The 21902-nt window shown below is 36.3% G+C and overlaps 1 protein-coding gene across 1 annotated transcript in view; it reads right to left on the reverse strand.

Annotated features, from left to right (window-relative positions):
* Window positions 1–2624: 2624 nt before the first annotated feature.
* LOC119056479 (40S ribosomal protein S2) overlaps window positions 2625–21902 on the reverse strand; it is a 120019-nt gene continuing 100741 nt past the window's right edge. Inside the window, 7 exon segments of the mRNA XM_053664111.1 lie at window positions 2625–2717; window positions 2719–2823; window positions 2826–3038; window positions 3040–3231; window positions 3233–3272; window positions 3274–3422; window positions 3424–3479. Of these exon segments, the coding sequence (XP_053520086.1) occupies window positions 2625–2717; window positions 2719–2823; window positions 2826–3038; window positions 3040–3231; window positions 3233–3272; window positions 3274–3422; window positions 3424–3479 (848 nt within the window).

The following is a 21902-nucleotide window of genomic DNA, read 5'->3' on the forward strand; positions in this document are numbered from 1 at the left end:
ATCTCTTAACCCTGAGAAGAACTCACTGTTTAGCATGGATACCACACCTCAGCTGCTACAGGAAAGCATTGGTGAAAGTATTCAGACTTTTAAATGTAAGTGAAAACCAGTAGGAATTGCAGAAAATGTGACTGGATAAAGAAAACTTCAGCTTATACCATGTCTTCCCAATGATGATTGTAGGATGGAAGAGTAAGAGAACATTCTTTGGGAAGCAAGTCATAAGGCAGATAAACAGCCAGTGGGAAACCCATTCAGGGAATGAATCTTGAGGTGTGCAGAGGTTTGGAACAGATGACTGTGACTAGCTACCCCATCTCTTCTCCTTTCCTAGGTTACTTCACACATCACTCACTGTTGTTCCTTCCCCTACATTTGATGAATCCCACCATTGCAAAATCCTATAACCATTACTTCTGAGAAACTCCATTGCTCATTCTTTTATGTATTTTTTCATATTTGTTATATGCATGCTGGCATAGACAAATATACCTATATACACACCACCAGGTAAAGAGAGCAATAACTATGATCTGTTTAGATTCCCAAGTGAACTAAGGTTTATAGCCTATATCACTCCAGCCATCCTTTTCAATTTCATCTCCAGATACTGTCCACACCAAATTCTTACTATTTTTCCATTGTGATATTCCTCCCCGAGATTTGGCTCAAACTTTTACTGAAAACTTTTCTCTATTTCTAAACGATTTAGCCATCATTTTCTCCACATGTAAATGTGGCAATTTTTCATTAAAATAATATTATCAAATTATATTAATGTTTTTAACATCCATATACTTCATCAGACTATGAACATTTCAAGTCAGGACATAAATTTTATAGTCTGTAATAGGTATATAACCAATATCTGCTGAATAAATGAATAATAAAAGAATAGACTGAATAAAGACTTGATGAATTCAACAAATGTAAATTTTAAAACAGATAGCATATAGTTACTCACCAAACTGAAAATCTGTGTTTTTCCAGTTCCTCTAAGTAAGATATATCCTGTGAATAATCTTTAATTTCTCCAGTTCTCCAAGCAGCTGGTGTTTCTTTCACAGAATGATCGGTCAGACTCTCTCCCTTATCAGTGAAATTAAATAAATGGAAAAAATGAAGTATTTTAGGAGAGAGAAGATAGAAAGCTTACCTACTTTTGGTAACATCTCTCACAGAACAACTCATAAAGTCATTGATCAAGCAGAAACATAGTTCACTGTGTTTTTGCATTAAAATTATTGCTTTACAGTCTACATTCTCTCACTGAATTTTCTTGTCAGCCAAGGCAAACTGTCATGGACACATTTGTATTATGTCACATAATACAGCTTCTATAAATGTTTTAAAAATATGATCATGGTATTTGTATTAAGTTAGGACTATTGATTGCAAATAAAGGAATCGCAGCTTTAACTAGTTTCCAGCAAAAAGAAATTTGAAGGAAGGTTTGAACTACTAGCCTAAGGAAAAGGCAAGAAGACAGTTGGATTTCAGGAACACAGGACCCAGAGAATTGAAGGTTGACCTCTTCTCTCTGCTTCTGCAAGGTACTTCATTCTAGTACTCACCAAAGTTCCTGACTTCTGCAGTCTGTGACTCTCAAAAACATAAATTTAAGCTCAGAAACATACTGTGTCTGTGGAGCTAATTTATTAGAACTTAAGAAAGTTGTGTGGCCAGGTGTTGATGTGTCCAGAAAACACATCATTCCATTGGAGAAACTCAGCCCTGTAGTTTAACAAGGCATTTTTAGGAGTACTGTTATGGTGGAAAGAGGAAGGGAGCAAATAACCTAACTGAGCTTTTCTTTCCTCTTCCACCAAAACTGTTCAACTTTCAACTGTTTATATATTGAGGTCTCCTGTAAGACTTTATTACAAAATGCTACTACAAAAAGTCACTTGAGCCCTGGCTGGTGTAGCTCAGGGGATTGAGCATGGGCCTGTGAACAAAAAGACAGCAGTTCGATTCCCCGTCAGGGCACATGCCTGGGTTGCAGGCCAGTTCCCAGCAGGGGATGCATGAGAAGCAACCATACATTGATATTTCTCTCCCTCTCTCCTTCCCTTCCCTTCTAAAAGGTAAATAAATTAAAAAATTTAAAAAGTCACTTGAATTACTAGCATACAAAAGAAAATTAGGTATGATTTCTATATATAAGATCATTGTGTTAGAACTCTTCTCTCCTGTTTTTATATTCTTCTTCGATGTTTTTAATTAACATCAGTAAGAGCATAGTTGCCTGAATTCCTTGATATCAATTCACACATGGTTTTTCACAACAATGTACATGAAATATTTTGAAATTGCAAAATGTTGCACTGCATTCACAGGTTAGAGTAATTAGGAAAACCTTAGAGCGAAACTCAGGGGAAGTAGATGTGTCATCAAATCTCTAAGTGAACTCAACTCATTTTTTATTATGAAATTAATTGACTTAATTACCTTAAGAACAAAATCCAGCTATGATAGTCATCAATTTAAAGCACCTTTTCTTATGTATTTTTTCATATTTCTTAGCTCTGTAGCTCCTGTACCAATAAGGTTATTTTAAAAGAAAGTTTTAGTGTTAATATTTTTCAAACTTAATTCACTTTATTTTTTTTGTGTGTGTAAAATTATGTGCTGGCCACAGCTGGAGCCTGAGTTCTCTGCACAGAATCTCTGGTGTGGGTCTTCATAAAATGGATGGTAAATTCCTGATAGGAGGTGTTTGGTGAACACAATCTCTTTCCACAGGTTGGGGGTGAAATAGCTGTAGGTCTTGAAGGCAGCATGAAAAGTGGCCTTGGTAAGATTGCCAAGGGTGGCAGTGCAGCAGCAGCCCTGGTTGAGGTGTAGCAGTTGTCCATACCGGCCATCAGCAGCATTTTCTTGGGCACCGGGCTGGAGTCAATGCCAGTGGCCCTGGAAGAAGCAATGTGGCACACCAACACAGAGCCCTGGTGTTTGGTCACCTTGCTAGGGATGGTGAGAGGCTTGTTGATCTTATTCCCCTGGTAGCCTTGTTGCACAAATACAATAGAATTGTTGCGGGGCCAGGATGATGGCCCCGAAAATGACAATGGCTACCTCCTTGAAGCACTTAACACCCAGACTGACACACCCATTATATTCTCTGATAGTGACAATGGCTTTCAACCAGATATTCCGGCCAGCATGAGTCTGTTTTTGAAATTGCATAATCTTCAAAACCTTGTCCTTGAGGGATGCCCCCAAGAAAAAAGTCGATGATCTCAGGTTTCTCGATGGGCAGGGAGAAGAGGGATTTCCTCCAGGGACTTGATCTTCATATCCTTGACCATGTGGCCCAGCTCGGTGACAGGGATCCAATTCTCATCCTCAGCCTTGCCTCTAAGAGTTCTGTGGCCTTGGCCCCAGACCCAACCCAGGCTACAAACTCATGTCTGCATGCCAGCTGCCAAATTCTTCATGAAAACCTTTGTGGCCTCCCATTCCAGGGCCCCAGGGACCTGGGGTATCGGGGACCTACCATAGCACCCATGTCATTCCCTACTTGGTGTTTTCTCAGAAACAAAGCCAACGTTAGTTTTTTTCAATTAATAATTAAAATTCTGGATTAAATTAAAGATTGCTAAAATTATTTTAAAATATGAGAGATTCAAATTAATCCAGCTAAGTATATTTGATTTGTATATCATTTTAGACTGCTAAAATATGCTTTTGGAATTACTTAAATTTTAAATTTGATTCCATTTCTTCAGGAGTTATTTAGATACTTTATCCAATCTCACTTGATAGAAAGTTGAAATTGCCACCAAAAATTACACCATATATTTGTGTTACCCTCCAAAGCTTTTAATTTTTCAAAGTATAGGTGTTTCATGATAGAGCATTAAATTGTTATTTGGTTATTCTGTTATTATATGTCTTTGCAATTCTAAAGACACTTATTTTTAATGTTTTAAATTTGATATTTATTGTATGTTTTCCATTACCATTTAGTCCCCTTATACTCCCTTCACCCAGCAATCACCAGACTGTTGTCTATGTCCATGAGTCCCTTTTCCTTTTTGCTCAATCTCTCCATCCCCTAACCTCCCCCTCCTGCCTTAGCTGTCATCCTGCTCTCTATCTGTGAGTCTGTCTCTAGTTCCTTGTTAGTTCAGTTTGTTCATTAGATTCCACACATGAGTGAAATAATGTGGTATTATTATCATTCTCTGACTAGCTTAATTCACTGAATGTTCTTCAGGTCCATCCATGCTGTCACAAAGGGTAAAATTTTCTCTTTTTTTATGGCTGAGTAGTATTCTATTGTGTAAATATCCCATAGATGTTTTATTCACTCATCTACTGATACACACTTGGGCTGCTTGCATATTTTGGTCATTGAAAATAAAGCTGCAATGAATATAGGAGTGTTTATGTTCTTTTAAATTAGTGTTTTGGGTCCCTTCAGATATATTTCCAGAAGTGGGGTAGTTGGGTCAAAATACGGATCCATTTTTAATTTGTTGAGGTAACTCCATACTGCTTTCCACATACCTATCTAAATTCCCATCAATAGTGTAAAAATGTTCCCCTCTCTCCACATCTTCACCAGCATTTGTAGTTTGTTGCTTTATTGATGATAGTCATTCTGATATGTGTGGGATGATGTCTCATCATGTTTTTAATTTGCATTTCTCTGATTAGTGATGTTGAACTTTTTAAATTATGTTTATTGGCCATCTGTATGTCCTCTTTAGAAAAGTGCCTTCAGGTCCTTTGACCATTTTTTAATTGGATTGTTTGTTCTTTTGGTTTGGTGTTAAGTTTTGTAACTTCTTTATAAATTTTGGATATGAAATTCCTATCTGATGTATCAGCAAATACATTCTCCCATTCAGTGGGCTGTCTTTTCATCATTGTTTTTTACTGTTGTTCAAGTAAAGTTATCTGCCTTTTCTCCCCACCACTCCCCCTACCCCAGCCATCCCCATCTCCCTTCCCTAATTCCACCCTGCCTTGTTTTTTTCCATGTGTCCTTTATAGTTTTCCTGAAAACACTTCCCCCTTTTCACTCCATTATCCCCTCACACCTCCCCTTTGGTTACTGTCAGTTTGTTCTTAATTTCAATGTGTCTGGTTGTTTTTTCATATTGTTGATGATTTCCTTTGCAGTGCAAAATCTTTTTAATTTTATGTAGTTTATTTTTGTTTAGTTTCCCTTGCCTGAGGAGATATATCTGATAAAATATTGCTATGAGTAATGTCTAAGATTATTTTATGCCTATATTTTCTTCTACTATTTTTATGAATTTGGGTCTAACAGTTAAGTCTTTAATCCATTTTGAGTTTACTCTTGTGTATGGTGTGAGAAAGCGGTCTACTTTCATTTTTCCATACATATCTGTCCAATTATCCTAGCACAATTTAGTGAATAAACTGTCTTTAGCCCATTGTATGTGCTTGCTTCCTCTGTCAAATATTAATTGCCTATAAAGGTACAAGTTTATTTCTGAGTTTTCTATTCTGTTCCATTGATCCATGTGTCTGTTTTTATGCCATTACCATGCTGTTTGATTACTATGGCCTTATAGTATAGTTTCATATTAGGTACTGTGATTCCTGCAACTTTGTTCTTCTTTCTCAGTCAGGATTGCTGTTGCTATGTAGGGCCTTTCGTGGTTCCATACACATTTTAGAAATATTTGTTCTAGTTCTGCAAAGTATGTTGTTGGAATCTTGATAGTAATTAAGTAGAACTTATAGAATGCTTTGGGTAGAATGAATGTTAATTCTTCCTATCCATGAACATGGTATGTACCTCCACGTGTATGTATCTTCTTCAGTTTTTTTCTTCAGTGTCTTATAATTTTCCAAGTTCAAATCTTTTACATCCTTGGTTAGGTTTATTCCTAGGTGTTTTATTCTTTGTAAAGTAATTGTTAATGGAATTGTTTTCTTAATTTCCCTTTCTTTTAGGTTGTTATTGGCATATAAAAATGAAACTGATTTCTGGGTATTAATTTTGTATCCTGCTACTTTGCTGAATTCATTTATCAGTTCTAGTAATTTCTTGGTAGAATCTTTGGGGTTCTCTATGTACACTGTCATCTGCAGATAATGACAGTTTTATGTCTTCCTTCCAATTCGATGACCCTTATTTCTTCTTCCTGTCTGTTTGCTGTGGCTAGGACTCCTAGTACTATATTGAATAAGAGAGGTCAAAGCAGATATCTCTCTCTTGTTCCTGATCTTAAGGGGAACATTTGTAGTTTTTGCCCATTGACTATGATGCTGGCAGTGGGTTTGTCATATATGACTATTATTGTGTTTAGGTATGTTCCCTCTATTCATTCTTTGCAGAATTGTTATCATAAATGGGTATTGGATTTTGTTTGTTGGGAGTTTTTTAATACTACTTCAACTTCACTAGGTGTGATCTGTTTATTCAGATTCTCTGATTCTTCCTTACATAATTTTGGAAGACTTTGTATTTCTAGCAATTTATCCATTTTGTCATGGTTGTCCTGTTTGTTAATTGTTCATAATATTTTGTTACAATCCTTTGTATTTCTGTGTCAGTTGTTATTTATCCCCTTTCATTTCTTATTTTATTTATTTGGGTCCTCTGTCTTTTTTCTTGATGAATCTGGTTGAAGGTTTGTCAATCTTGTTTATATCTTTTCAAAGAACCACCTCTTGGATTCATTGATTTTTATATATATTTTTAGACTGTAGGTCATTCTTTTTCTGCCCTGATATTTATTATTCCCTACCTTCTCACTTTGGGTATTGTTTGTTATTCTTTTTCAAGTTCCTTTAAGTGTAAAGTTAGATAGTTTATTAGAACTTTTTCTTGTTTTTTTGAGATAGGCCACTAGTGCTATGAATTTTCCTCTTAGGATTACTTTCCCAGTGTCCCACAGATTGAATTGGTATGCCCTCATTTTCATTTGTTTCAAGGTACCTTTTGATTCTGTCCTTGATTTGTTGTAGACTCATCCACTGTTTAATAACATTATTTTGCTCCCATGTCTTGCATGTATTTTGGTGTTCTTCCTGTGATTGATTTCTAGTTTCATAGCATTGTGATCAGAGATAATGCCTGATAGAATTTCAATCTTCTTAATTTTATTGAGACTTATTTTTAATTACTATTTTTTATTCTTGCTCAAGTACAGTTGTGTCCATTCCCCCCCACCATTTCCCTCCATCCCTACCTTTCACCCTCATTCCTACCCCACTTTGGCTTTGTCCATGTGTCCTTTATACATGTTCCTTAAGGACCCTCCCCCCCCCAATTATTCCCTCCTATTTCCCCTCTGGTTACCATCAGTTTGTTCTTTGTTTCAATGTCTCTGGTTGTATTTCCCTTGTTTGTTTGTCTTGTTGATTAGGTTCCACTTATAGGTGAGATCATATGGTATGTCTTTCACTGCCTGCCTTATTTTCTTTAGCATAATATTTTCCAGATAAGTTGTAACACAATATAAGTTCCAGAGGAGAACATAGGCAGGAAAATCTCAGATGTTTCATACAGCAATATTTTTACCAATATGACCCCTAGAGCAAGGGACAAAAAGGAAAGAATAAACAAATGGGACTACACCAAATCAACAAGCTTCTCCATGGCTAAAAAAAGGTCAGAAAAATGAAAATATAACCAACCACATAGGAAAAATTTATATACAAATGATACCTTTGACAAGGGTTTGATCTTTCAAATATATAAAAATACCACACAACTCCACTCCAGGAAGACAAACAATCCAATCAAAAAATGGTCAAAGGACCTGAACAGACACTTCTTCAAGAAGGACATACAGAGAGCTCAGAGACATATGAAAGGATGCTCAGCATCACTAGCCATCAGAGAGAGGCAAATTAAAACCACAATGAGATATAGCTTCACACCAGTCAGAGCAGCTACCATAAAAATATCAACAAACAGTAAGTGCTGACAAGGTTGTGAAGAAAAGGGAACCCAAATACATTGTTGGTGAGAATGCAGACTGGTGCAGCTACTGTGGAAAACAGTATGGAATTTCCTGAAAAAAATGAAAGTGGAACTGCCTTTTAACCTGGCAATTCCCCTGTTGGGATTATACCCAAGACCTGAAACACCAATTCAAAACCTATGCACCCCAATGTTCACAGCAGCATAATTTACAATAGCCAAGTGCTGGAAGCAACTTAAGTGCCCATCAGTAAATGAGTGGATCAAAAAACTGTGGTACATTTACACAATGGAATGCTTTTCAGAAAGAAAGAAGGAGATTTATTTTTTTTATGCTTAGGTTTAGTTGCATTGCATTAAATATATGAGTATAAAGTTTTAGTGTTTTTTTAGATTTTTTAATCTAATCTTCATTGTATTTTTTCATTACCATTTTTGTGTTCTAATATGTGGTCTATCCTAGAAAACATGCCATGTGCACTGATAAGTATGTATATTCTGCTGCTTTGGGGCAAAATGCTCTTAAGATATCAATTTAATCCATCTGATGTATTGTGTCACTTAAGGCCACTGTCTCCTTGTTGATTTTCTGTACAGAAGATCTATCCATTGAAGTCAAAGGGGTTTTAAAATCTCTGACTATGATTGTATTTCTCTCATTCTCTCCCTTTATGCTCATATCAAGATTTGTGTCACATATTTAGGTGTTCCAATGTTGAGTGCATAAATGTTTATATGATTATATCCTCCTGTTGGATTGTTCCCTTATGATTATGTAGTGTTCTTCTTTGTCTCTTACTATAGTATTGGTTTTAAAGTCTATTTTGTTGGATATAAGTACTAATCCAGACATTTTTTCCCTTTCCATTTGCATAAAATATTCTTTCCACTTTTTTACTTTTAGTTTGCATGTATCTTTTGATCTAAGGTGATGTGGGGGCGACTTCTCTCTCAAGGTCCCCCCAGTGCCATGGACACGCGTGAATGAGTAAATATGGCAGAGACAAGATGAGATCTGTTTGGGGAAGAGGCATGGGCTGTGGCCAGTTTCTCTGGGTAGACAAAGGCCAGCAGCGACCAGTTTCTCCCAGGAGAAAAAGGCCCCCTAGTGCCTTTCTCCATAGCCTTTTATTGGGTTGTAATACACAGGAATACAGGGTGACAAGGATCAAACAGTAGATAACATTACAGAGAAATCTGAGTGAGTGTCTGTCAGGAAGAGAGTTGCAAAAACTTTGGGAGATATACTCATTTCCTCCCAGACCCTTATCATATGAATGAAAGCACTCTTATCAAAGCAGATTTCACAGGTTAATCAGCAAGTCTTTGTGATGTCAGATTTTTCCCCAGTATACACTTGAGCAAGGCAAGGAGCTGCACCTCTCCCCAACAGGTATTCAGGCTTAAGAGGATTAGATCCAGGAAGCACTTCTCCCAGAGAACATGGGGACTCCTGCTTTGTAAAGCCGAGGGGTGGGGATGGGGAAGGAGAGTCCATTGCTCTTTGTTGCAGCCCCCTGAGTCCTTCCATGAGGCCTCCCAAGTGATTGAGTCTGGCTTAGGTTGCCCCCTGCTGTGAGGGATCTTACCGGTCATTGACTTCCGACCAAGCTCTGGGGGTAGGGAGAGAAACTGAGGCAGCATTTGCTACCAGAGACAGGTTTTATCTCCTGTGACTGGCATTCCAAAAGTTGTCTCTCGCCCTTAGCCACAAGGGATAGAGATACAATTCCTAAAATCAGGCAGAGCTGTCTACAACAAGGTGGGTCTCTTCAAAGCAGCATTTGTATGTGTCCTGTTTTCTTATCCATGCAGCTACCATAAGTCTTTTGGTTGGAGCTTATAAGTCATTTGTATTTAAAGTTATTATCAATAGATATATATTTAGTGCCATTTTATTGTTAGAGTATTCTCCTCTGTTCTTTTTTTCATCTCTTTTTCTTTTTATTCTTCTTAAAGTAAGCTCTTTAACATTTGATGCAGTACTGGTTTGGTGTTAACAAACTCCTTTAGCTTTTTCTTATCTGGGAAGCTCCTTATTTCTCCTTTGATTTTAAATGGTAGCCTTTCTCAGTAAAGTAGCCTTGGTTATAAGTCCCTACTTTTCATCACCTTGAATATTTCATACTTCTTCCTTCTAGCCTGAAATGTTTCTGTTGAGAAATCAGATGACAGTCTAATTGATGCTCCCTGGTTTATAACCACCTGCCTTTCTCTCGCAGCTTTTAGGGTTCTCTCCTTGTCTTTAAGCCTTGTCATTTTAATTATGACATGTCTCAGTGTAGGCCTCTTTGGGGCAAACTTGTTTGGGATTATCTGAGCTTCATGGACTTATGTGTCTTTTTCCTTCAGCAGATTAGAGAAGTTTTCAGTTTTTGTTCTTGAAATAGGTTCTTGATTTTTTGCTTGCTCTCTTCTCCACCCAGTATTCCCATGATATGGATGTTGTTATGCTTCATATTGTCCAAAAAGTTTTTTAAGCTCTCCTCATTTTTTAAAAAATTTTCTGCTCTGTCTGAGTGCTTTTTTCTATCTTGTCTTTCATATCACTGATTCAATCCTCTACTCCTACTGTTTGTTCCTTCCAGTATACTATTTATTTCAGATATTGCATTCTGCATTTCTGACTGGTTCTTTTTTGTGGTTCCTATGAATTTGTTCATGCTGTTGAGTGTCCTTATAATTATTCTAAACTATCTGATAAATTGCTTGCTTCCATTTCATCTAGCTCTTCTGAACAATTATCTTGTTCTTCCTTTTGGGATCTGTTTCTTTGTCTTCCCCTTTTGGCTGATTTTTTGTATTTTTTCTTATGTAGTAGGTAGCTCTGCAAAGTTTCTGGTGTAGACCTTTGTCATACACTGCTTGTGACTGGTTCTGGTCAACCTGTTCAAGCTTTTAGTGATGTGCAACATGTGGCTTCCTCTGCTGGGCCTGGAAGGTAGGATGGCAGCACCTTCTTCAGTTCCTTGTTGCCTGTACCCAATCTGTTAATATAAATTTTTATTATTCCACTAAATTCATGGTGGATATTGGATGCAATATATTTCTCTATCTTTTGCAGCATCTAAAATGGTAAAAGCACATAGTAAATAGCTATTAAAGGTTATTTATTAAGTACTTATAATAAAATAACAATAGTAAATTCTATCTCCAGCCAGTTGTTTAGTCATGAAGAAAAAGACCTATGGCAAAAATTTTATGACTTTTTGGATTTCCTTTAAAGAATTTCTAAGTTAATGTGCTAAAAATTCCTTCAAATGATTTAGAAGACATAAAATCATAGAAACTAGTTTTTCTCCAAAGAAATGAGCCTAAAGAGGAACAAAAACACAAAGAATTAAAAGTTTTAAATCCAAAAAAAAGGGACTTTATGTGCAAGAAAACATGAGTACCAGGGAGTGTGAGCCTGTTCATGTGGAGGAATTAAAATAATCTGCCAACCATAAACTAATATCTTGAGTCTACACCCAACAATAATGCTTTAACTAGGAAATCATCAAAATTTAGAAGTTAGAAAATAGATCCATCACAACTGTAAGTCCTGTTTATATCCTAGAACCAAATAAAATCATCATTGAAAAAAACAGATTCAGGATTTCCAGCCAAGATGGAGGCATAAGCATACACATTGTACTTCCTTGTGCAACCAAAAGAAGAACAACAAATTTAAAAACAAAAACCAACCAGAACTAACAGAAAATTGAACTATATGAAAGTCTGACAACCAAAGTGTTGAAGAAGAAACATTCATCCAGACCAGTAGGAGGGGCAGATGTGCACAGCTGGGTAGAGAGAACTTGTAGCCAAGCAGTGGCTGGAGGACTGGGTGAGGTGGTGGATTGCAGACTGGGTGGTCCCACATTTGCATGCAGATAAACTGGGAGGAATAACTAGGGAGTAAGCTACACCACATAACCCAAAGTTCCAGTGCAGGGGGAAAAAAGCCTCAAAACCTCTGACTGAAAAAATCTGTGGGGGTTGAGGCAGCAGTGGGAGAAACTCCCAGCCTCACAGGAGAATTTACTGGAGAGACCCACAGGGTCCTACAATGTATATAAGCCCACACACTCAGGAATCTGCACCAGAAGGGCCAAATTTGATTTTGGGTAGCCAAGGAAGTGACTGAAAACCAGCAGAGAGCAGAGCAAGTGGCACTGTTCCCTTTCAGACCCCTTCCCCACATACAGCATCACAACCAGCAACTTGCCCCACCCTGGTGAACACATAAGGCTCTTCCCCTTACTACATAACAAGCATGTCCAGACCATAAAAAAAAAAAGGCCCAAATGAAAGAACAGTTCAAAGCTCCAGCAAAATTACAACTAAGCAACAAACAGATAGCCAAACTATCAGATGCACAGTTCAAAACACTGGTTATCAGAATGCTCCAGGAACTCACTGGGTATTTCAGCAGCATAAAAAGGACTCAGGCAGCAATGAATGTTCCATTATGTGAAATAAAGAAAAATCTACAGGGAACCAACAGTGTCAGGAATGAAACCAGGACTCAAATCAATGGTTTGGAGCAGAAACAAGAAACAACATTCAACTAGAACAGAATGAAGAAACAAGAATTCAAAAAAAAAAAAATGAGGAGAGTCTTCAGAACGTCCAGGACATCTTTAAACGTTCCAATATCCAAATCATAGGAGTGCCAAAAGGAGAAGAGGAAGACCAGAAAGCTGAAAACTTATTTGAAAAAATAATGGAAAACTTCCCCAATTTGGCAAAGGAAATAGACTTTCAGGACATCCAGGAAGCTCAGAGAGTCCCAAAGAAGTTGGACCCGAAGAAGAACGAACCAAGGCACATCATAATTACATTACCAAGATTAAAGATAAGGAGAGACTCTTAAAAGCAGCAAGAGGAAAGGAGACAGTTACCTACAAAGGAGTTCCCATCAGACTATCAATTGATTTCTCAAAAGAAACCTTGCAGGCAAAAAGGGGCTGGAAAGAAGTGTTCCAAGTCATGAAAGGCAAGGACCTACAGCCAAGATAACTCTATTCAGCAAAGATATTGTTTCAAATGGAAGGGCAGATAAAGTGCTTCTCAAATAAGGTCAAGTTAAAGGAGTTCATCATCACCAAGCCATTATTATATGAAATGTTAAAGGGACTTATCTAAGAAAATAAGATAAAAAATATGAACAGTAAGTTCAGACTATAGTTTTTAAATTCATGTACTAAAAATTTGGTTTATGAAGACTGTCATTCTTACAGAAAATTGGTAAAACACACACACACAATTACCACTTTTTCAAGCACAACACAAAATGAGAGCCAAGGAATATTTTTAAAATTTTAAAAACTGAAGTATATAGGGCCATAAGTGATGATCAGAAAACATGCAGTCAAGTCTTCTTAAATTTAAGTTTTCTTCTTTAATCTTAAAACAAAGAATAGTTTTTTTTACACAGATTGTAGGATTTTTATGAATACAGATAGACAACATATACAAAATATTTCTGGGAGTGGGGAGGATAGCACTTAAAATGTGTAGAATATTAAGTAGCATCTGGCAAAATGTGTTGTACAGCACAAGTGATCAATAAAACATTTAACATCCTTTCTTGTGCAATTATTGCAATATTTTATGAAGCTGTTAAATATAAAATAAAAAATATATTTAATGTCAGAGTCCTGCACCTCTTGACATAATAAGTCTATTTAATTGTGTTATATGATAGGAAGCAAAGCCCAAGATCTCTACCTTTCTGTTCAGAGGTTTTTGTTTTGTTTTGTTTTGTTTTGTTTTTCCCCTTAGCCATAATTCTTTCCATGGACCAATTAGTTAATGGAGAAGAGTGACAATGATGGAACCTGTAGAGGGTAAGTCTTTGTGCAGAGAAAGAAACATGCAGCTCACAGGGCCATGACAGTGCAGTGGCAAAGCATTAGGGTGCTAGGACAGTTAAGCTCCACTTAGCAGAAGCACTTTTCCCCCCAAATTGGAACAGGGTCTTTGTGCAGGGCTCTAAGGAGCACTGTTCATCTGCCCATCTGGCCAGATGAAGAGCAAGGGAATTCTTACATCAAAAGAGAGAGCCTTAGAAGGAGGAAACAGTGAATAAAGGGCTGAATCCTAAGGATTACTAATGCTTTTGAACTGCCCTGGGAAGATCAGAAGTGAGCAGCATAGAAGCTTTAATGCCTGCCCAGGTAATATGCACTATTTTTTTAAAGGTATAGGAGGAAGGTTTGGGGTGAAGATACTCTGCTAAGAGGCCTGTGTTAATAAGATCACAAAAATACAAATCGCAGATAACAACAACAAACACCAGGTGCACGTAAACTATCAAAGCAAATAAATATGACATCATGTTCAATTCTATCAGAGCTGTTATTATCATCCAAAAATATCATAGCTCCAAATTAAATCCAGCCGAAATCTTGAGACTATCCAGCAAGAATACTGCTTCTTCTCTCCTTAATTCATGTCCCATGTGCTTACCAAAGAATTTTTCAGGACAGGCTTTGCATTAGCAGCACCCAAAGGTAGGTATCCCAGGCTGGGTGCCTCAGGATTTACCTGAAGAAAGCCCTCAAGGAAGTAACACCCTGGCTTCTGTTTCTGTCCTCTGGAGAACAACTAGCATTTTTGGCCTTTTGGAGCCACAAATTTCAACTGTTCTCAGGTCATCTGTTATTTGAAAAACTGATGCTTCACACTTGAAATTCAACATTAACTCTATTTTTCCACAGCCACCCTATGAATTGTCTAGGTTAGAGTTTTAATGTCAATTGAAGAGACAAATCAATACCTAATACAGGAAATGAAAAACAGGAAAACACTTAAACTGAAATAGGGAGTCTCAGATTTAGATTTAGGACGTATTATAACCCTCTCGTCCATAGCACTCAGCTGTGTGTACCTGGGTGTGTTTTGGCTCTGTGATCACGCAATGAGGATCCTACTGAGACACATTCCCAGCATATACACAAGCTGTTTCCTACAGAAATTCAGGTTTAAGCCACCTACCCACAGAGCTTGACCCTCTAGGGAAGAGTTTGCTCTCCCAAGCAATTGACACAATTTTTTAATATGTTGCATATTGTTAAAAATAAAATAAAAATGGAATTCTTTAATTAAACATGTAAATTCAGAAAATAGAGAAAATAATTTTAGGTTTCTTCGATATTTGTATTCTTTCTCACCTTACTTACTTTAGCCTTCCTTGCAATCCCAAAAAGTTTACAAGAGAACATATTTAAAAGGCTAATATTAGATTCCTAATATCTTAGAAGTTTCATGGAAATATTCTTTCTTTAGTTTCCCAAAGAGTATACATAGAAGTACATAATACATAATATGTATAAAGGATGTAAACTTTTTCTTCCCAGCAAATGGTCCTCTGTTTCCATATCCTAGCCCTTAAATTCATGTTATAAGACTCAGGAAGTAGAATACATACTTGGTGAAAGAGAAAAAATACACAACTTTTTCAAAGTATTATTTCATGATGGTTACAATATGAGCTCTAGAAACAGAATGTCTGGTTCAAATCTCATCTATGCATTTACTGACAACGTTATTTTGGCTAACTTACTCCATCTCCCACATCTTATTTTTGTCACTGTCAAATAGGGAAAATGATGGTAATAGTAGAATCTATCCCATTAGGCTTTGAGAATAAGATGAGTCATTTGATACAGAGGACTGAGAACATTTTCTGGCACCTAGTACTTTTCTAGCACTCAGTAAATATTATCTTTCATTGTTACAAATCTCATGAAACCTTCAATTCCTACGCTTTCTTCTTTAATATAGACCACAATTGGAAATGCTATATGTGCTTACCTGGACATTAAAAACACAGTCATTTATTTGGTCAGATGGTGATTCACTATTTTACAATGAAAACAAAGTTCGTTTTAAATATAATGGCACAATAGTTGTCTCTATACACATATGTTTATTTAGTTGGAATAGTGGAGAATTGAGACAGTGATTCAGATCATTCATCTTGGAAAGGGCAGGGTTGGGAAGCAGCCCTTTTACTTCAATTTTCTATCCAAGCTAAATTTTATAAATCTTTATAACTCAAAGTTTCATGACCTATGTAGATACAGAGTTTAGAAAAAGGTATCTAAAAACTGGACTGAGTAATATCAGTAAAATTAATTTAACCAACATTTGGGAGCCCAGTTGATGTAATTTATATACATTTATCAAGAGAGTTTCTGGACAGGCTTCATGGAAGCCTTGATTATGCCAAATAAAACAGTATAATCAGCACATTTTCTAATCACCCTGCCCAAGGTGGAAAAAGGAATGTAGACTGATTAATTTAACTAATGTCTTCAACAGCTAACAAAGTCTGATTCGGATGTAATAAAAATTTATTGGCATTACTGATTTCATAAACATCAGCTGCTTTAGCATGTCCCACACTTCAAAACCTCCTTTGAAGACCAAATTACCTTCTACCTGGGAATATATTTTTAAGTCATAGTAAATAATCAGGAGCTGCTGTTTTCATGATCTTTTCACAGTTGACCTCCATGCCTTCATTTTACCTTGTTATGTAATTCCTTGTCTTCTTTTAAGAGATTGAGATCACAGTCCATAGGGCAAGAATCAATTTTACTAAAAATGCTTCCTAGGGTTAAAAACAAAAAGTGCAAAAAACATATTACAAATTTTTACTTCAGAGACTATGTAAGCTTACACTGCAGAAATCTAGGAGCTTATATATGACCTGACAAGTGGGGAAGAAGAAATAATACTAAGAAGGATGCTCATAGCTGTTTTATGCTCCCAGTTCTAATTCAGTATATAAACATGAAGTAGAACTCTACTATCGGCCACAGCACAGGAATGCAATTTATAAGCAGCAGCTGTGTCTGATCTGCTTTCCTACCCTCATCTGGGTAAGATTCTCTGCCAGTAGCTATGTTTCTGCAGTAAAGTTTTCAAAGAAACTCCCATGCACCTCCTACTAATGTTTCAACATAAAACCTTGACACTCTAGAGTTCTCTTCTCTGCCTGTACCCAGTGCTTCCCCCTGAGATAATTTTTTCACATCTTTCATGACTTGTTTTATACTATAGTTTCTCAACCTCAGCACCATCGACATTTTGGATTGTATAATTCATTGTTGCAAGGGCAGAGCTGTTTTGTAGGATATTTAGCAGCATCCGTGGCCTCTACCCACTAGATGTCATAGCACCTTCCACTTCCCCACACCTTCTTTAGTTGTGATAACCAAAAATGTCTCTGGACATTGCCAAATGTCCCTTGGGACAGCAAAACATCCCCATTTTTGGGGTCTAAATAGGAAACTCCTTGCAAACAATGTGTCTTATTCACCTTTGTGTCTCCAGTAATGTCTAATGCAGTGCCTGAAACAGAGCTCAACAACTATCTCCTAAATTATAAACAGAGATATCGCATAAGCAAGTATTACTTCAGTGTTATGCCTCTTAAGTCACTGACTTAACAAGCCCCCACTTCAATAAACTGAAAGTCTACACTCAGAGCCTTGTGACAAAGATCCTGGACCAGATGCTGCTAGAGCTTTGAGTGTCTCAGTAGAGCCACAGCTTTTACAAAGAGGTTGACCCAACTTTTTTTTTTTAAGTACACATGTGTCATATACTACGAGCAGCCAAAGCCTTGCTGCCTGTCCTCTTCTCTACCTCCAGGGTTTGAATGCTGCCAGCCCCTGCTCTTTGGAATTGCCCTTGTGGACACTTTTTATTGAAATTTCCATAGTGTAAAAATTTTAGAACACAGTTTCCATGTCTGCAAGCTTTTTTCTCCCTAAAGGACCTAGCCAGCATCTTCTCCCCAGCCCAGGTCTGTGTGGATCAGGCATTTCAAACATCAATGCTTTCATTGTAACTGCTGACCCGAACAAAAGTCATAAACCAAAAATTAACTTTTTCAGGGAGAGTCAATGCATTGGTCAGGTGCCTCTTCTGTGAGAAGCCTGACATGTTGGTCTTTGAGATGAGGATCATGTAAATCATTGGAAGAGCTTTCTTACTCTGAGTCTAAAACAAAATTCCTTGCTGCTGTTGACCTGGACAAAATCAAGATAAGAAAGGGACAAAAATGGAAAAAGGGAGGAAGAAATATTTTTATTTGGAGTTTAAATAAATTATTCTTTTTTAAGTCTTTTAGTTTATTACTGCATAGTTGCTAGATGAAATAACAATTATAAAATAATAATGAACTTCATTTTTAGTGTTTTTAATAACTTTATATATATTATGCTGTGCATATACACACACTAAAGTAAAATAAAATAAAACAATAAACTGCTAAAAAAGGGTATCATTACTATCATTACTCCATTTGACAGATTCATTCAGAAATTGAGACTTGAATAGTCTGATTTTCCCAAATCAGACAGTTAATCAGTGAGAAATCCGAAATTGAGACCCAAATTCTATTTAACTTCAAAGTCTATGCATGTAACCCCTCTATCTTACTTGAGAACTACTTAGACACAGTTTTAAATATTGACCAGTATATTCATTTTTACTATTGCTGGAATAAATTTCCACAAACCTAGTGACTTAATATTCATTTGTTACCTCATACTTTTTTGCAAGTCAGAAATCTAGACCAGCATGGCTCAACTGGTTCCTCTTCTTGTGTCTTACAAGGTCAATGTCAATGTCTCACCCAGGGCTGCTGTTTGCATCTACATCTTGAGATTCTCTTTTAGGCCTGCTGGTTGTTAGCAACATTCATTTCCTTCAATACTTTCTATGTAATCTTTACCTTCTAGCCAAGAGCAGGATGAACCCTTCTCATGCTTTGAATCTCCAACTTTTCCTTCTGCCTTCTCTACTGCTACCAGCCTGAGAAAGTTCTGTGCTTTAAAGGTGTATGTGATTAGATTAGGTTCACCTGGATAATCTTCCTCTTGATGTGTACAGATTCTAGAGATTAGATCTTAGACATGTTTTTAATGTGTATTTTTCCATTACTATCTATCCCCCTCAAAATCTCTTCACCTCCACCTACCCTCCTCCTCCTCCCCCTACAAACACCACACTATCATCCATGTCCACGAGTCCTTTTGCCTTTTTGCTCAATCCCTCTACCCCCTAATCCCACCCCCAAGAGCTGTCAGCCTGTGCTCCATCTGTGAGTCTGTCCCCATTTTCCTTGTTAGTTCAGTCTGTTCATTAGATTCCACATATGAGTGAAATCATATGGCATTTATCTTTCTCTGACTGGCTTATTTCACATAGGATAATATTCTCCAGGTCCATCCATGCCATTGCAGAGGATAAAATTTTCTTTTTTTTTCTTAAGCAAAGTAGTATTCCATTGTGTAAATGTCCCATAGTTATTTTATCCACTCATCTACTGATGGACACTTCGGCTACTTTCAAATCTTGGCTACTGTAAATAATGCTGCCATGAACATAGGGGTGCACAAGGTTTCTTTCAAATGAGTGTTTTGGGTTTCTTCAGATAAATTCCCAGAAGTGAAATTGCTAGGTCATAAGCCAGTTTCATTTTTTATTTTTTAAGGAAATTCCATACTGCTTTCCACAGTGGCTGCACCAGTTTGCATTCCTACCAACAGTGCAGAAGGGTTCCCCTTTCTCCACATCCTGGCCAGCACTTGTTGTTTGTTGATTTATTGATGATGGCCATTCTGACAGGTGTGAAGTGATATCTCATGGTTTTAATGTGCATTTCTCTGATGCTTAGTGACTTTGAGCCTTTTTAAATATGTCTATGTCTATTGCCCATCTGTATGTCCTCTTTGGAGAACTTTGTATTCAGGTCTTTTGCTCATTTTTTAATTGGATTGTTTGCTTTATGGGCATTGAGTTTTTTAAGTTCTTTACAAATTTTGGATATTAACCCCTTATCAGATGTATCAGCAAATATGTTCTCCCAGTCAGTAGGTTGTTTTTTATTTTGTTGATAATTTACTTTGCAGTGACAAAATGCTTTTAGTTTGATGTAGTATCTATGATGATTTGTTATTTTCTCTTTTGTTTCCCTTGCTTGAGGCAATATATCACAAACAATATTGCTATGAGCAATGTCCAAAATTATACTCCCTATGTTTTCTTCTAGGATTTTTATGGTTTTGAGTCTAGTGATTAAGTCTCTGATCCATTTTAAGTTCATTCTTCTGTATGGTGTAAGAAGGTGGTCTAGTTTCATTTTTCTGCACATATCTGTCCAATTTTTCCAACATCACTTATTAAATAGACTGGGTTTAGTCCATTGTATGGGCTTGCTTCTTGAACAATCTTATAAATTATGCCTACTATGGACAATTTCTGATCTAATGGAGTTTATATCACCATATGTTAAAATGTGAGAATGTTGTGCATGTACAGGTAATAGAGTCCTTATTAAAGAGTTTCCTGAAAGTGTTTAAAATTGTCTTTGTTCATTTGTAAAATTAGAATATTCCTTTGCTCTAAAACATTTCTATTTATAAAAATGTATGTAGTAAGTATATATATTACTTATATATAATGTATATACATATATGCATTAGATGTTTACTTACATACATTCTATACTTATATATTGTTTAATAAATATTATATAATATATGAATGTGTATATAATATTTAATGTGTTTAATAAATATTATATAATATATGAATGTGTACATAATACAATTTATCAAATTGTTATACCATATATACAGCTTGCATCCCTTTTTACACTAATATTGTTTAATATTGCTAATGTTCCTCAAAGTATTATTTTAATCAGTACAGAGTGGTATACCATATGACTTTACTTAACTAGCACCCTTTGATATTTAATCATATTAAACAAATTTTACAAAAATATGCATCTATGATGTTCATCTATGCTTATTTTCTCAGAATGAGTATCTAAGATAAAAACCTCAGGACTCATGAGAATTATATCAAAATTTAAATGACAGCTCACAATGTATGGATATAGCCTATTATCCACATGCTTGCCAAAACTAACCATGTTTTCCAGTTTTGCCTGATTGTATACAAAATAATATCATTTCATTGTTATTTAAATTTTCAATACTGTAATTCCAATAAATTTGAATACTTTTTATGTTTCCTAAGCATGTATGTCTTTTTATGTTGTAAATTCCCATCTCTATCTTTTTTCAGTTGGAATATTCAACATTTTCTTTAGAATTTTTATCTTTCCATATCAAAGATAATAACTTTTGCCAGGCAATTGTCCCAAATATTTTTGTCTGTAGTGAGCCTTTTAATTTCTTTGAGAGGTTTGTGTATGTATATGTGTGTGTAGAATGTAGCTTCCATTAGTATATAGTTATGCATAACAATATTTTCTTTTACTGTTTTTCCTCTTGCACATAAACTTTAAAATCTGTACTACATAGCCAAATAAAGTATATATAAACAAACTACAAATAAACAAAGAACCATGAGGTTCTTAGATGATTTTCTTTATACTTTCCCACCCCCATTTACTCAAGTAACCATTGCACCTGGGAGTCTTCCTAAGACCCCCAAACTCAGACATACAAAACACAGCAGTTCTTCATTTCTTTCAAACAGCTTTTTCTCTGCATTTCTTATTTCAGTATTCTTCAAGTCATAGAAATTCAAACCCTCTATGTCTTCATAAATTTTCTTTCTCTATTGTCATCCATGGCCAATTACTTGCTGTTTTCTCTTCTATCTTATTAAGAGGCTTTTAGACATATTCCTTCCTCTCTTGTCATAACCCTAACTAAAGCCTTCATCACTTACCCAACTCCACATATACAGGCAGATAGAAAGACAGTCAGACACACAGAGAGAAGATGATGATAGATAGACAGATGGATGAGGACTTTAAACTGAAAGGTAGAATCATGCCATACACATTTGTTCACAACTGGCTCTTTTTACCTTGTAAGCACTCATGGTCATCTCTACAGGTCACAAAATACACATCTAACTCTCTATTACTTAAAGTGGATATTTCCCATGTTCCTCCTTCACATCTTCCCTCCATAATCCCTATAAATTTTCCATTGTGTCT

The sequence above is a fragment of the Artibeus jamaicensis genome, unplaced genomic scaffold, assembly GCF_021234435.1.
Source record: "Artibeus jamaicensis isolate MK-2021 breed Jamaican fruit bat unplaced genomic scaffold, CSHL_Jam_final contig_335, whole genome shotgun sequence".
Classification (NCBI taxonomy): domain Eukaryota; kingdom Metazoa; phylum Chordata; class Mammalia; order Chiroptera; family Phyllostomidae; genus Artibeus; species Artibeus jamaicensis.